Source organism: Rhincodon typus, chromosome 14 (genome assembly GCF_021869965.1).
Source record: "Rhincodon typus isolate 14 chromosome 14, sRhiTyp1.1, whole genome shotgun sequence".
NCBI lineage: Eukaryota > Metazoa > Chordata > Chondrichthyes > Orectolobiformes > Rhincodontidae > Rhincodon > Rhincodon typus.
In genome coordinates, this window is record NC_063345.1 from 37,378,077 (window position 1) to 37,392,202 (window position 14,126).

The 14,126-nt window shown below is 41.2% G+C and overlaps 2 protein-coding genes across 3 annotated transcripts in view; one reads left to right on the plus strand and one right to left on the minus strand.

The window, feature by feature from the left end:
• tex11 (testis expressed 11) overlaps window positions 1-14,126 on the minus strand; it is a 154,257-nt gene that overhangs the window by 48,920 nt on the left and 91,211 nt on the right. The window lies entirely within an intron of this gene.
• LOC125484877 (testis-expressed protein 11-like) overlaps window positions 1,763-14,126 on the plus strand; it is a 29,493-nt gene continuing 17,129 nt past the window's right edge. For both annotated transcript variants that reach the window (XR_007263680.1, XM_048605404.1), the window contains exons 1-2: window positions 1,763-1,848; window positions 6,597-6,682. Coding sequence is in view for 1 of the 2 variants with exons in the window: in XM_048605404.1 (XP_048461361.1) it covers window positions 1,776-1,848; window positions 6,597-6,682 (159 nt within the window). In the remaining variant the exon portion in view is untranslated. The remainder of the gene's footprint in view (window positions 1,849-6,596; window positions 6,683-14,126) is intronic.

Sequence of the window (14,126 nt, forward strand, 5' to 3'; positions counted from 1 at the left end):
GTTCATCCAGCTCTACACCTTGTTATCTCAGATTCTCCAGCATCGGCAGTTCTTACTATCTCTATGGTCTTGATGGTTGTATTTTCAAACAGTACTTGGAACAAAGTCCATACCTTAGCACTGTGACTGTTTTGTTGATCTACAATGAAAGAGAAATTTCGCCAAGGGTCTTGCACTTACACCATGAGCATTTGTATGGCGCTGAATGTCAGTCCAGAGCCTGAAGTCTGGTTTGATGGCCGTAGACCTCTAAAGCCTTAGAAGAAAGGCTTTTTATTTCATTACCTGTTGCAATCATATTCAAGACCATATATAAATGCTGATAGTGTTTTCATTCCAATCCAGACTGTGAATTGGTCTTTTTGCAATCAGGGATGAAGAGATTTCTGATTGCAGTTGATTATTACCCATCATGGATGAAGGTCGAACATTTGCATAGTCAACCTCAGCTGTGGTTATAAATCACAGTGATCTTTCGCGAAAACTCATTCTAATCCATTTTGGATAATTGACTACAGTTCATGAACAACTGCTTTAAGTGCTTTGCAAAGATCTATGGCTTTACTCACATCACTAATGCATCCAGATACCCAGTGGCTGATGAGGGAGGACAAGAAAGATGTCTGAGTTATGACGTCTTTGTTGAGAAAGAATAATGTTAACGTAGCCTTACTTAGCTATCTCTTTGCCGCACTACATAATGACCTAGCTTCATCAGAACATCTGTTGGAACATAAACAATGCACTCCATTTCAGCCTCTCCCACATAGCCTTCAAGTGTGCCTCAAGACAGGGGGAGGAGAAGAAGAGGAAGACTGTTATTGTGTGTACCAGTCCACAATCTACAATGTTCATCGCAAAACATAGGATTGCCTGGAACTCCTGGCAGAAAAGTCAGTATGGATCCATGCTCTGAATCATAAAGGCCAGATTTTGGGTTGCACCATTTGCTGTTGATCCTACCATGTAGAAATAGACTATGATGTTTTCAAGATAAACAGATTAGCACTAGTTCCCACGCTAGAAAAACCTCTAAGACCTTGGCTTATAACCAGGATTCCAACCAGACTACACTGTTAATGGATTCAAATGTCCCACTGTGGGGTGGCAAAATACTGTGCCATCACCAGTGAAACAGAGAACATATTCAGGTTGACTTGCCAAACCATCGCAATACCTGACCCATCATGGATAGTGGAAGAGACTCAGTAGGGAATTGAATACAGATAAATGATTAGAAACATTAACACTCAAGTTGTTAATCTAGGAAGGAATTAGGCATGCGAATGCAATTAATTAATTAATTAATCAATCAATCAACTGTAGATACAATGGGAAAGCAGAGTGGTCCTTTTGTAGTGCAGTGGTAGTGTAAGCCCCACCTGCTCCAGAGGCGTGTAATAACATCTCTGAACAGGTTGGTTAGAAAATATCTATAAATGGGAAACAGTTTGGACTGGCGTGTGAAAAGATCTGTAAATGAGAGTAAGTGGGCTCTTGTGTTGTCATGTTAGGGTCCTTACATCTGAGCCAGGAGACCTGGGTTCAAGTCTCACTTGCCCCAGAGTTGTATCGTAACATCTCTGAACAGGTCAATTAGGAAAAGTCTAATACTTACATAATATTGTGTATTGGATTGTGATAACAATAAAGAGTACATATTGCTGAAAACATTAACGTCATGGCGTTTCAACAGGGATGGACTATCCTTTGAATTTTTGACAACTTTGTCCAAGCAGTTTGAAACCAGTCATGATATTGGGAAGATTTTGTTGATGCACCTTATGCAGCTGCTACAAAGAGGAAAGGATGTACTTGCCAAGCAGAAGATTGAAGACATTATAGCAGGTAGGGGATGGTGAAGTGGATTAGGAAATTATTTTATGGTGATACTTGGTTTTGTTATTCATTGCTCAGATGCCTGGTTACCATCAAGAACACTTGGGCTAATGTTCAGACTGACAAAATTGGTCCCATTTATAGGATTTTATAATGTAATATCACAAAACCAGGCAAATTCCAGTCCAGTGTTGATTTATTATCCCCTTATTTTCCAGGAGACTTCGGTGACAAGGTTATATTTTATTCAGTAAAGCGTCAAGCTCCGAAATTTCCAATATTTCATTAGTCATAGAGTCATATAGCATGGAAACAGACTCTTCAATCCCATTTGTCAGCATTTGTTCCATATCCGTCTAAACCCTTCCTATTCATATAATCATTAAGATGCCTTTTAAATGTGGTAATTGTATCTGCTTCCACCACCTTCAAAAATGAGATAATGAGAGTCCAGAGGCAGTATGTTCCTGTTAGTGTGAAGAGCAAGGCTAGTAGGTGTGAGAAATGCTGGATGATGAGGGAAACTGAGGTTCTGATCAAGAAAAAGAAGGAGACATATGACAGGTAAAGACAGCTGGGATCAAGTGAATCCCTCAGGAGTACAAGGGCAGTAGCTGTGTACTGGAGGGCCAAAAGGGAACATGAGATAACTTTGGGGTGAGGGAGAATCCAAAGAGATTCTACAAATATATTAAGGGCAAAATAGTAACTAGGGAGAGATAGGGCCCCTTAAAGATCAACAGAGCCGCCTATGTGTGGAACCGCAGGAGATGGGTAAGATACTAAATGAATATTTCATGTCAGTATTTACTGTGGAGAAGGATATGGAAGCTAGAGAACTTGCAGAAATAAATAATGATATCTTCACAAGTGTCCATGTTACAGCAGAGGTGATTTTGGATGTCTTAAAATGCATAAAGGTGGGTAAATCCCCAGGACTTGATCAGGTGTATCCTAGAACTTCGTGGGAATGTTGGGCAGTGATTGCTGGGCCCCTTGTTGAAATATTTGCATCATCAATAGTCACGGGTGAGGTGCTGGAAGCCTGGAGGATGGCTAATGTGCTACTATTTTGAAATGATGGTAATGAAAAGGCAGGGAACTATGGATTGGTGAGTCTGACGTCAGTGGTAGGTAAGTTGTTGAAGGGGATTCTGAGGGGCAGGATTTACATGTATTTTGAAAGGCAAGACCTGATTCGGGTTAAGCAACTTGATTTTCTACATGGGAAACCATGTCTCACTGACTTAATTGAGACTTTTTGAAGAAGTAATGAAGAGGATTGATGAAGGCAGAGCGTGGACATTGACTATATGGACTTCAGCAAGGCGTTCGATAAGGTTCGGTGGTAGGCTGTTTTGCAAGTTTAGATCACATGGAATGCAGGGAGAACTAGCCATTGCGATAGAAAATTGGCTTGAAAGTTTGAGACAGAGGATTGTGGTGGAGGGCTGTTTTCCGGATTGGACTTTGACCAGCAGTGTGCCACAAGGATCGGTGCTGGGTTTCCACTGCTTTTTGTCAATTCTATAAATGATTTAATGTGAATATAGGAGGAATAGTTAGTAAGTTTGCAGATGACACCAAAACTGGTGGTGTAGTGGACACTGAAGATGGTGACCTCAGAGTATAATGGAACCTTGATCAGACGGGCTGATGGGCCAAGGAGTGGCAGATGGAGCTTAATATGAATAAATGTGAGGTGTTGCAGTTTGGAGTAATCAGGACAGGACTTAAACACCTTGTGGTAGGGTCCTCGGGAGTATTGCTGAATGAAGAGATCTAAGGGTGCAGGTTCATAGTATCTTGAAAGTGGAGTAGCAGGTAGACAGGGGAGTGAAGAAGGCATTTGAGAATAGGAGTCGGGATGTCCTGTTGCAGCTATACAGGACATTGGTTAGGCCACTTTTGGAATACAGTGTTCAATTCTGGTCTCCCTGCTATAGAAAGGATGTTGTTAAACTTGAAAGAGTGCAGAAAAGATTTACAAGGATGTTGCCAGGGTTTGAAGGTTTGAGTATAGAGAGAGGGTGAATAGGTTGGGGCTATTTTCCCTGGAGTGTCAGAGGCTGAGAGCTTATAGAGGTTTATAAAATCATGAGGGGTATGGATAGAGTGAATAGCCAAGGTAGAGGAGTCCAAAACTAGAGGGCATATGGTTAAGGCACGAGGAGAAAGATTTAAAAGAGACCTGAGCGGCACTTTTTTTTCACGTGGCGAGTGGTGCGTGTATGGAATGAACCGCCAGAGGAAGAGGTGGAGGCTGTTGCAATTACAAAATTTAAAAGGCATCTGGAAGAATGCATGAAAAGGAAGGGTTTAGAGCGATATGGGCCAAATGCTTGCAAATGGGACTAGATTAAGTTAGATTAGGCTTGTCCCATACATGCATCACCCTCCGTGTGAAAAAATTACCCCTGTGCAATCGCAGGAAGCTTTCCAGAGATGTTTGACCACTGTTTAAAATGACATCAGTTCTTGTGCACCGTCCATCAGACTCCACTTCTGAGCAACAATGCCATCCACTCCAGTCCACCACCCGTAACATTAAATTCCTTCCATTTAGTGCAGGAAGTCCCAAAAATTAAAAGAATGGGAACAGTACAAAATTAGGTTAGGAAGATTTTCAAGATTCCAGATAGATCATTTGGCTCATCCATTCAAGTGCAATAAAAAATGACAAAAAGATCTCATCTAAGTCCTTATCCCCCATCACACATTTAGATTTGTCAAAATTTCCAGAGATTTTGGTTCTACTCCTATCTTCAATTTGTTTGATATATTGATTAATCTCTCTGTGAGGAAGTATATTTTCAAAATATTTAATGGGAAGTGGACATCACTGGCAAGAGCTGTTTCTGTTATACATCCATAATTGCCCCTCAAATGTGATGATGAGCCAGCTACTTAAATTGCTGTTGGTGCACCTGTTAGGGAAGGAGTTTCAGTGAAAGAATAGTGATTCATTTCAAAGACACGATGGTAAATGTTTAGAGAGGAAATTACAGATGATGGTGCTCCCATTTGCTTGATTGCATTGTTCTTCTAGATCTTGCTTGTGGACCAAGTGGTGCACAAACCACAATACAGCCTGCCAAGGCATCCAAGTGGCTTGCAAGGCAATTGTTCGTAGTGCAGTTAAATGTGACTAGATGATTTTGCAAGAAGCTGCTCTTGCATTCAAAGGCTGATTTTCTCCCAGTTGTGTTGCTAATAGGTTTACTGTCATTAAATGAGGGAAGTATTCTGTTTGAGATTGTGCTGCTTGCCAATGTAATTGGTTTAATTAATTAATGCCTAGATCTACAGCAGTGAGTCCATAAGACATGTTTTCAAGGTGACTCTGATTTGAGGAGAAGAGGTGTGAGAGTTGGATGATCAAGGGATAGATGGGGAGGAAAACAGAGTGGAGTGAACATTGGCCCATGGTGTAGGAGGGTTAGTGGAGTAAGAGACAGGCCATTGGGAAGTTGGGGAAGTACCAGGCAGGCCATCAATGCATTTTTCTTTCCCAGAGATCTGTTTTCTTCACCATGCTGTTGGCACTGAACCATCTTTTCACTACCCTGATTGGTTAGCCTTTCAGTGCTCCTGACTGGCCATTCAGTCAGAATGTTCTACTTGACTAATTGGGGATTCCAGGATGTGCTATCATTTGTAGATATTTGAATTGCTCCTTGCAGTATTAATCAGCAAACTTCTTTGTCCTGACTGCTTGAGTGAATTAAGGTGCATACTGATTGAGTGGGCAGATGGCTGAATGAGTGACTGAGAGGTAGTTGAGTGATTGTTTGGACTGGTTGTCACTTAGCTGAGTGAGTAAGTGACTCAAGACTTGGGTAGGTGAGTGAGTACAGCCACGGTTGGATGGATGAGTGATCAGGAAGTTAGGTTGAGTGACTGAGTAGTTGAAGGCATGTGTGTGTGAGTGGGTGAGTGAGTAAGCGAGTGAATGAGTAACTGGGGAATTAGTTGTGTTGGTCAGTGAGTGAATAGCAGGAGAAGTAGATGAGTTATTGGAGGGCTGGATGGATGCGTGATCAAGTAACTGGTGGCTGGCTTAGTGAGTGATTGGACGATGAGTGGACAATTGAATAAGTGTATGGAAACTGGTAGGTGAGTGACTGAGTGTATGACTGGTTGGTGAGTGAGTGACTGGGGAGTGGTGTTGGTGAGCGAGTAAGCCTGATGTGCCCAAGCTCCTTAGCTCAAGCTGGTCTCCACCCTCTTCCCTGGTGATCAGGAATTGGAACATCATCATTTTCTCTCTTTAGTTGTGCTTCTTAACCAAAAAGGTTTCTTATTGGTTACCTCTTCTGCTCTGTGCGTTTGACTGCACATTTTTCTATTACTTACTCATTAAATGATTGGTTGGTTTGGAATTATTCTTTTTTCCCCTGTGGCGAACCTTGTCAGCCCCTGGAATGAAACAATAATTGAAATGCCACTCTTTATTTCTCATTCTTTTCTACACTTCCTTGTGCTCAGCCTGATTTTAAGATCTTTTGAAACTTCAGTTGATATTACCCCAACTAAAGTTGACGATCTAAAAGTACTGCAAAAGTGGTGGGTCATTGGCTGATTTGCTGGGGATTAAGTTCATGAGAATTACCTTTATGACAAACAGTATGAGGGCTGAGGGGTATATGTATCATTCATATTGAATATTAATGTAATATCTTTCAAAGTTTTTGTTCCACAGTTGTTACCTGCATTTATTTTCTGTGTGGTCAGTTTCTTCTGATTGCTATCTTTAGGTCATTACACAGGGAAACGACTTGCTTCAGATATTCTGACTCAATTCCACATTGTTCTCTGGGAAAGAGCAACCAAGAATTTTGAGGTGAGACATAGCTAATAAAATTTTGCAAAACTCAAAGCTCTGTCATGCATTATGCACTTAAGTCACCTTTATCTGGAAGTTATTTCCCCTTTGCTGCTATCTTTCCTCAAGTGGGATTATTTGCTACTGAAAACGGAGTTTACTGTTGAAATCAATTTAACTTGTCCTCCTTAAAACTTTAATTTGATACTCTATATCGTGCTCTCTTCATTCAGCTCTTGTAGTACAGAGAGTAGAATTTTCACTTCAAACGCTGTAAATTGTACTCATTTGATTTTTAAAAGCTTGCATTTTTGTCTAGACCTGTTTGCATATCAGAAGAATGCAAAATCTGCAATGCAATGAATCAGCATGATTTGACAAGTTTAAAATCTAATTTTTAATGCTTGCTGTTAAATATATCCTTCACTATATTAGAATGGTAACTAGGTGCAGTCGATTTCATTCCACTGAAAATTGTTTTAACATATAAACAAAATTCAAATCCAATGTCATTCCATGACCTGTGAACATCCTGTTTTTAAAAGATTGAAGATTACTATTAAAAAATATGAATGATTTCCTAGTTATATCGTGGCATAGCATTGTGTGCTAGTTTCTTAGAAAACTAAAGTAAAAATGATACTCAAATTTTATAAAATCTTCTAATTAACACCCTTGCACCCAAATGAGTCAGATGTTGGTGAGATATGATGTTTTTAATCTAGTGTAAAGTAATACAATGTAAAATTCTTTACTCTTTTATGCTGAATTTAGCTAAATTAGCCACAGAAGCAACTTAACTGAGCATATGAGGAGATTTTTATAATTTGCCAGAATTCTGATTTTTGTATAATTCACCCAACCTTGTTCCCACTTGGTATCCAACCACTTGGCAATCTACTCCCTGGAGCCTAACTTCCGACCTACAGCCCACCTTACCCCTATATATAACCTTTGACTGCTGCCACCTCTAAAGTGGCCATACTGGAAAGAGAGAATCTAAATCCAGAAATCTGACCATCGGTAACAAGGCCACGAACAGGACCCGGTGATGCTGCCCATTCAACCTTGTATCAAAGAGATGGTGGCTTAGTATGTTGCTGGACTAGCACAACCCCAGGCTAATGTCCTGGGGTATGGTTTGAATACTGTTATGACAAATGGTGAAATTTGAATTCAAAATGAAATCTGGAATAAAATGGGGGCCTAATGGTGATCATGAATCAGATTTTCAAAGGAGGGTCAATCTCATACAGACTCTGCTCGTCCTTTTTACAAAAAATGGGAGTTCTGCATTTCTGAGAAGAGATTCCAATTAGGACTCCTTCAAAAATGTGGAATTACACTTCCGGTCTGACAGCTCTTTCATAGTGCAGCCCTGTCGGGCCATGCCTGCTTTTCACAGCTGCAGCCCTCGATTCTGACATTGCAAGTTCTAGACAGTCTCTTTGATAGCTGCTGTATATGTGGTATGTGTATATAAACTAAATATATTAGGTACATAATGCCAGTCATATATGGGGGTAAGGTGGACTGTAGGTAGGAAGTTAGATACTAGGGAGTAGGTTGCCAGGTGGTTGGATGCCAGGTGGGATCGAGGAAGGGTGAAAAGTAGTAAAGGTGTCAGGTAAGTGATGCAATATTTAATGTAGGATGGAGTGAATGGGAGTAAGTGGGTCTGGCAGTGTAGTGGGAATGGGCTCAGGATGCGGGTGTATTGGATTTGGCCGCTTGGAAGGGATGGAGTGGGGGTCGGGTCTAGTGGCAGACAGAAGGTGTCCGATCAAGGAAGGGATAGTGGGAATGTGTTTGGGGTTCTGTGTCTAGGGGGATGTAAATGGTCTGGCAGAGCTGTAGCTGGAGTTTGTGAGGTAAATATAGCATCAGTTGAAAGCTACCCAAGTTTGACTTTGCTTTCAATAGTCTATAACTTTTCCGCACTAACTATCAACCATGTCATGCTGTTGAGTTCTTTTGCTTTTCCCTCCATGCCAACTTATTGGGATAGGGGCTCTGTCACTGCTGGACAGATTTTTAACGTGTCTCCAAAACTGCAGTTAGCATGTCTCATTTTGGGGTCTGTGGAAAATTGCTTGCTGTAATCCTCAGGATCTACCACAACTGTTTCTGTGGTACAAATAAAGTTGATGCTGCTTCCTACTCTTATCCAGAATTGAAAAATTAATCAGTTTTACTTCCAATTTCCATCCTCTCTCACCTGCACATGATCCATCTCTGATTCTTTTTCCTTCCTTGACTTCACTATTTCTATCACCAATTTCCACGACATGCTAATTAAATCCCACAGTTACCTTAACTACTTTCACATCTTGCTTCTTGCAAGGACTTCATTCCATTCTCCTAGCTTTTCTGTCACATTTGTTCTGATGATGTCACCTTTCATAGGCTTGTCTCTGTCATGCTCCCCTTTTACTTCAGCTGAGGATTCTCCCTCAGCTGTGCCCGACTCATTTCACACATTTCTACCTTCACCCTTCCACGAATAATGACAGGATTTCCTTTGTCCTCACTTTCTGTCCCACCAGTCTCCACATTCAAAGAATAATCATCCACCATAACTGCCGCTTCCAATATGATGTGACCACCATATGTATTGTTACTTTCCTTGTCAGCATTCTGCAGAGACCATTCCCCCCATAATGCCACGGTCTTCCCTTCTGTCATTCTTATCACTCCCTCACCTTTCCCTTAGCGCCTTCCTTTCCACCCTCAGTAATTCTATAGAATTCCTACAGTGTGGAAACAGGCCATTTGTCCCAACGAGCCCACACCGATCCTCCAAAGAGCAGCCCACCCAGACCCATCCCCCTACCCTGTCCCTGTAACCCTGTATTTCCCATGGCTAATGCACCTAACCCACACATCCCTGTCACACAAATGACAGCCAAAAAAGCAAACATAATTAATAGATCGGGCGGCAGGGTGGCTCAGTAGTTAGCACTGCTGCCTTGCAGTGCCAGGGACGCGGATTTGATTCCAGCTTTGGGCGACTGTCTGTGTGGAGTTTGCAAATTCTCCCTGTGACTGCATGGATTTCCTCCAGGTATTCTGGTTTCCTCCCACAGTCCAAAGATGTGCAGATTAGGTGGATTGGCCACAATAAATCACCTGTAATGTCCAGGGTTGTAGGTTAGGAGGATTAGCCATAGGAAATGCAGGGGTAGTGGGGTGGCTGTAGGTGGGTTGCTGTTCAAAGGGTCAGTGTGGACTCAATGGGCCAAATGGCCTGCTTCACACTGTAGGGATTGTATGGAGATAATAAAAGAAAATAACAGAATTTGCCAGATCACTTAAGTGGTTTTCACAGTGCATTGTTCCACAGGCATAGATGCTTGTTTCTTGGTTGATTTGCTGAAGATGTTGAACACAACCACCTTTTCAGTGTAGTTAGAAGAAGTCAGTGATATTCACAATTTATTTTCTAATCTCTGAACTTGCAGTATCTGTTAATGGGAGGCTAGTCATGGAGCTTTCAAACCTTCATGCTGTAGCGTCAAGAGCTAATCTCTCTCACAGAAACAGAGTACAAAATTCAGTTCAAAGTTTGGCCTCTCCCTGACAGACTGTATCCCCATGAGGTACCAATTACCATTCGACATTTGCTGTCTGCTTGAGTGTAGGGTCTGTCCCAGACTTGCAAGAACTGTTCCTAGGTTTATGGCTATGCATTTGCAATCTGTTATTTGTTGGTGTGGAAAAGTACGTAGAACCTGCAATTAACTCCCAGGCCTTGCCTCATAAACAAACAAAGCTTGTTTAGTCTGTTCCTTTCACAGAACTTTCTACTCACAGTCTAAATGCCACCTTCAGTTCACTGTTCTTAGTTCACATCTCCAAACTAAAATTGATAAAAGAATAAAAATAGTGAAAAATCATCAAGGGTTCTACAGTATTCACTGCTCAAAATGCACTCTCCTTTGCATTCATGAGACCAAACACAGATGTGATGACTGTTTTGCTGAGCACCCTACCTTCCGGTTGCTAGTCATTTCAATAAAGCATCTTGCTGCTACGCCAACATTATTGACCGGGGGCTGCTGTAGCAGCTGGAGGAACAACGCCTCATTTTCTACTTAGGCACTTAAAAAACTTCAGGACTCAACATTGAATTCAACACTGTCCCCCTTCTCCCCCTCATATGCGCATCTTGTTTTTGCCCCTCTGCCTTTGTTGTCAGCAGGGCAGACCTATTTTCTCTGATTCAAACCAAGCATTCACACCTATTGTACATCTCAACCACCTTTACAACCATTTGTCCCGATTATTTTGGTATGTGGCCCTTCACCATCTGTTCACTCCCTTTTGTCAACAGCGTAAAAGAATAATTTTCCTGCCCACCTGAGTCGGAAGAAGACTGTTTGGACTCAACTTTAATTCTGTTTCTGTCTCCATAGATGCTGCCAGTTCTTTTGAGTTTCTCCAACATTTCTTTTATTATTTCAAATTTCTAGCATCTGCAGTATTTTGTATGTTTCAGTAATGTGCCATGCTTACCTGATTTGATCTACACAGAAGTCCACACCCAAAGCAATGTGTTTGATTCATTAGAAATGGGCACTAAATATTGGCCTGCCAAGCAACACCAACATGCTGTGAATGAATAAAAACAGAAAACATTAGCTGCCTCACTTATGTTAATAGATGCACACACTTAGCTCCTGTCTGCTTGCTGGTGGCACAGGGTTTGGTAGGCTTTGGAAGGGAGAACAGTGGATCTTGATCCTCCATGGTGCTTGGCTGGATCTGTGGTGGGAGAGGGATGGGGGCATTAGAACCTGAGTCTAGTCAGGGGTTGGTAGGGATGCAATGTAGTCTGCTAAGTGAGTCGGTAGGATGTCTTTTTGGGAAAGATGGGGCTGAGTGAAGTGCATGTGTTGGAACAGGGGAGTTAGAGAGAGTGACTGTTTGATGAGAAGGGCAGAGGGTTTTAGGAAGAATGATTGATTGCTGAACAAATGAGTTGAAAAGATGGGACTGGGGCAAAAGGCTGTTGTGAGTGGGAAAAGGCTATTTGGAAGAAGGGCATATGTATGAGGTAGGGCCCAATTGGCTATTTGAAATATATGGAGGGTGTTGGTGGTAGAAGCAGGAGAGAAGTTTCATCTGACCTCTACCAATAGGGTCTATGGATAGCTTGGCTGGAACCCACTTGCATATACAAAATTATATTTTAATACCCTTACACTGAAAGTTACTGTGCTGCTTTTTTGTTTATTGGCATTTAGGTTCATATTTAATTTCAAGGTTTTTTAATATATGTAATTGCCCATGGGATATGGGCATCACTGGCAAAAGCAGTTTTTGTAGCCTATTCCAAGTTGCTGTAAAAACTTGTTGGTGAGTTAAGTTGGGAAATAGTTTGTGACTACTTTTGTAGTCTGTGGGATCGTGTCCTAATAACGACTGAAAACGGCGAGTGGTGAAAATAGCCTCTTTTATTCAGCATCCGTGGTAGCACAGTTCGAGGTGGCGATGGAATCCAAAGGACAGTTCTTACAGTAGCCTCTTTATACTCCGTTCTTACATGCTTTACACAGAGTTCTTACATAAACCTACAACAGATATAAAAAAAAGTTATAATTACATAATTTCTTGACATTAAAATTTTCAGACAGTTTTGTGTTTGGCCTCTAATATTTTGATCTTCCTTCTTGGCCTATCTTGTTGTTGTGAGCAAAACCTGAAGCTTCATATATTTTACCTACGTGTTTGTAGATCAGTTTTGGAATAGTTCAAAAAAAATTGATTTCACCTGTTGTCAGGTATGAAGTTGATAGCCATAGGTTCTACATTGTTGCACTTCTAACATGGGACTTTACAAAATGAACATGAATCATTGAATTGTACCTATTGTGTTATAGCCCCTTGCCACATGCATATTTGTGCCCAACAAAACTTCTGGAAAAGAGGCTAGTATAAAACTCTTTAAAAAGTGCTGGTAAAGTGTAAAGTGTTTCTGATTGTGTGATGGTTGTTCACCCTTGCTGAGCACAACTGAACTCACTTATTTGTAATCGAAGTCTGTGCTTACCTTTATGAATCACTGAAGGATGATGAATAATGTAATGGATACAGATTTCATATTTTGACTGATATGTTTCTCAACCCCATTCTCCTTCCTTCTTCCTGTAACTTTGATCCCCTTACTAATGAAGACACTGTCTATCTCTGTCTTAAATGCACTCAATGATTTGGCCTCCACAGCCTTCTGTGGCAATGAGTTCCACAGATTCCTCATCCTCTGGCTGAAGAAATTCCTCCTCATCTCAGTTCTAAAGGGTCATCTCTTCGCTGTGAGACTGTGTCCTCAACTTCTAGTAACAACTACTTGTAGAAACATCTCCATGTCCACTCTTTCCAGGCTTCTCAGTATTCTGTAAGTTTCATTGAGAAATCCCTCATTCTTCTAAACTGCATTGATTATAGACCCAGAGTCCTGTGCTGCACTTCATATGATATTCCCTTCATGCTCAGGATCATTTTTGTAAACCTCCTCTGGATCCCTTTCATACGAGCACATCATTCCTTAGATACAGGGCCCCAAAACTGCTTACATAATTCTAAACATGATCTGACTACAGCCTTATGCAGCGTCAGCAGTACATCCCTGCTTTTGTATTCTAACCCTCTTGAAATGAGTGCTAATGTTGCATTTGCATTCCTAACTGCCAACTGAACCTGCATGCCAACCTCAAGAGAATCCTGAGCAAGGCCTGTTAAGTCCCTTTGTGCTTCAGATTTCCAAAGTCTTTCGCCATTGAGAAAATAGTCTATGCTCTATTCTTCCTACTAAAGGGCATAACCCCACTTTCCAACATTGTATTCAGTCTGCTGCTTCTTTGCCCAATCTCACAGCCAGTTCAAATCTTTCTGCAGCCTTCCTGCCTCCACAACATTACCTTTGCCTCCACCTATATTTGTGTCATCTGCAAGCTTAGCAACAATGCCTTCAGTTCCTTTATTCAGATCATTAATATATCTTGTGAACAGTTATGGTCCTAACACTGATCTTGCAGACCTCCAGCCGTCACCCTGCTACCCTGAAAAAGACTAGGTGGGATTGGCAGTACTTAAGTATTTTAAAAGCTCACACTTCTGTTCTTGGTATCAAAGTCTGTGCTGTGTTTTAAACAGGATCCCTTTTTCCAAAACTGAATTTCCCTGGTGTAAACCCTGGATTAAAATGATAACCCTTCAAAATGCATGATCAATTGATCTACCTCATGTGTTACATAGGTTGAGTGTTATGTTTTGAAAGTTCTTATCCTACAATTGTTTTCAGAAGAAATTTCACTACTGATTATTTCTTCAATGCTTTTCTTATGTTATCTTACATTTTTTTTGGTCACCCGATCATCAAAACTCTGTGATGTTTTTGAATTTATTTCATGGATTTAGGTGTCTCTGCTAGGCCAGCATTTAATATCCACCTCTGGAGTCA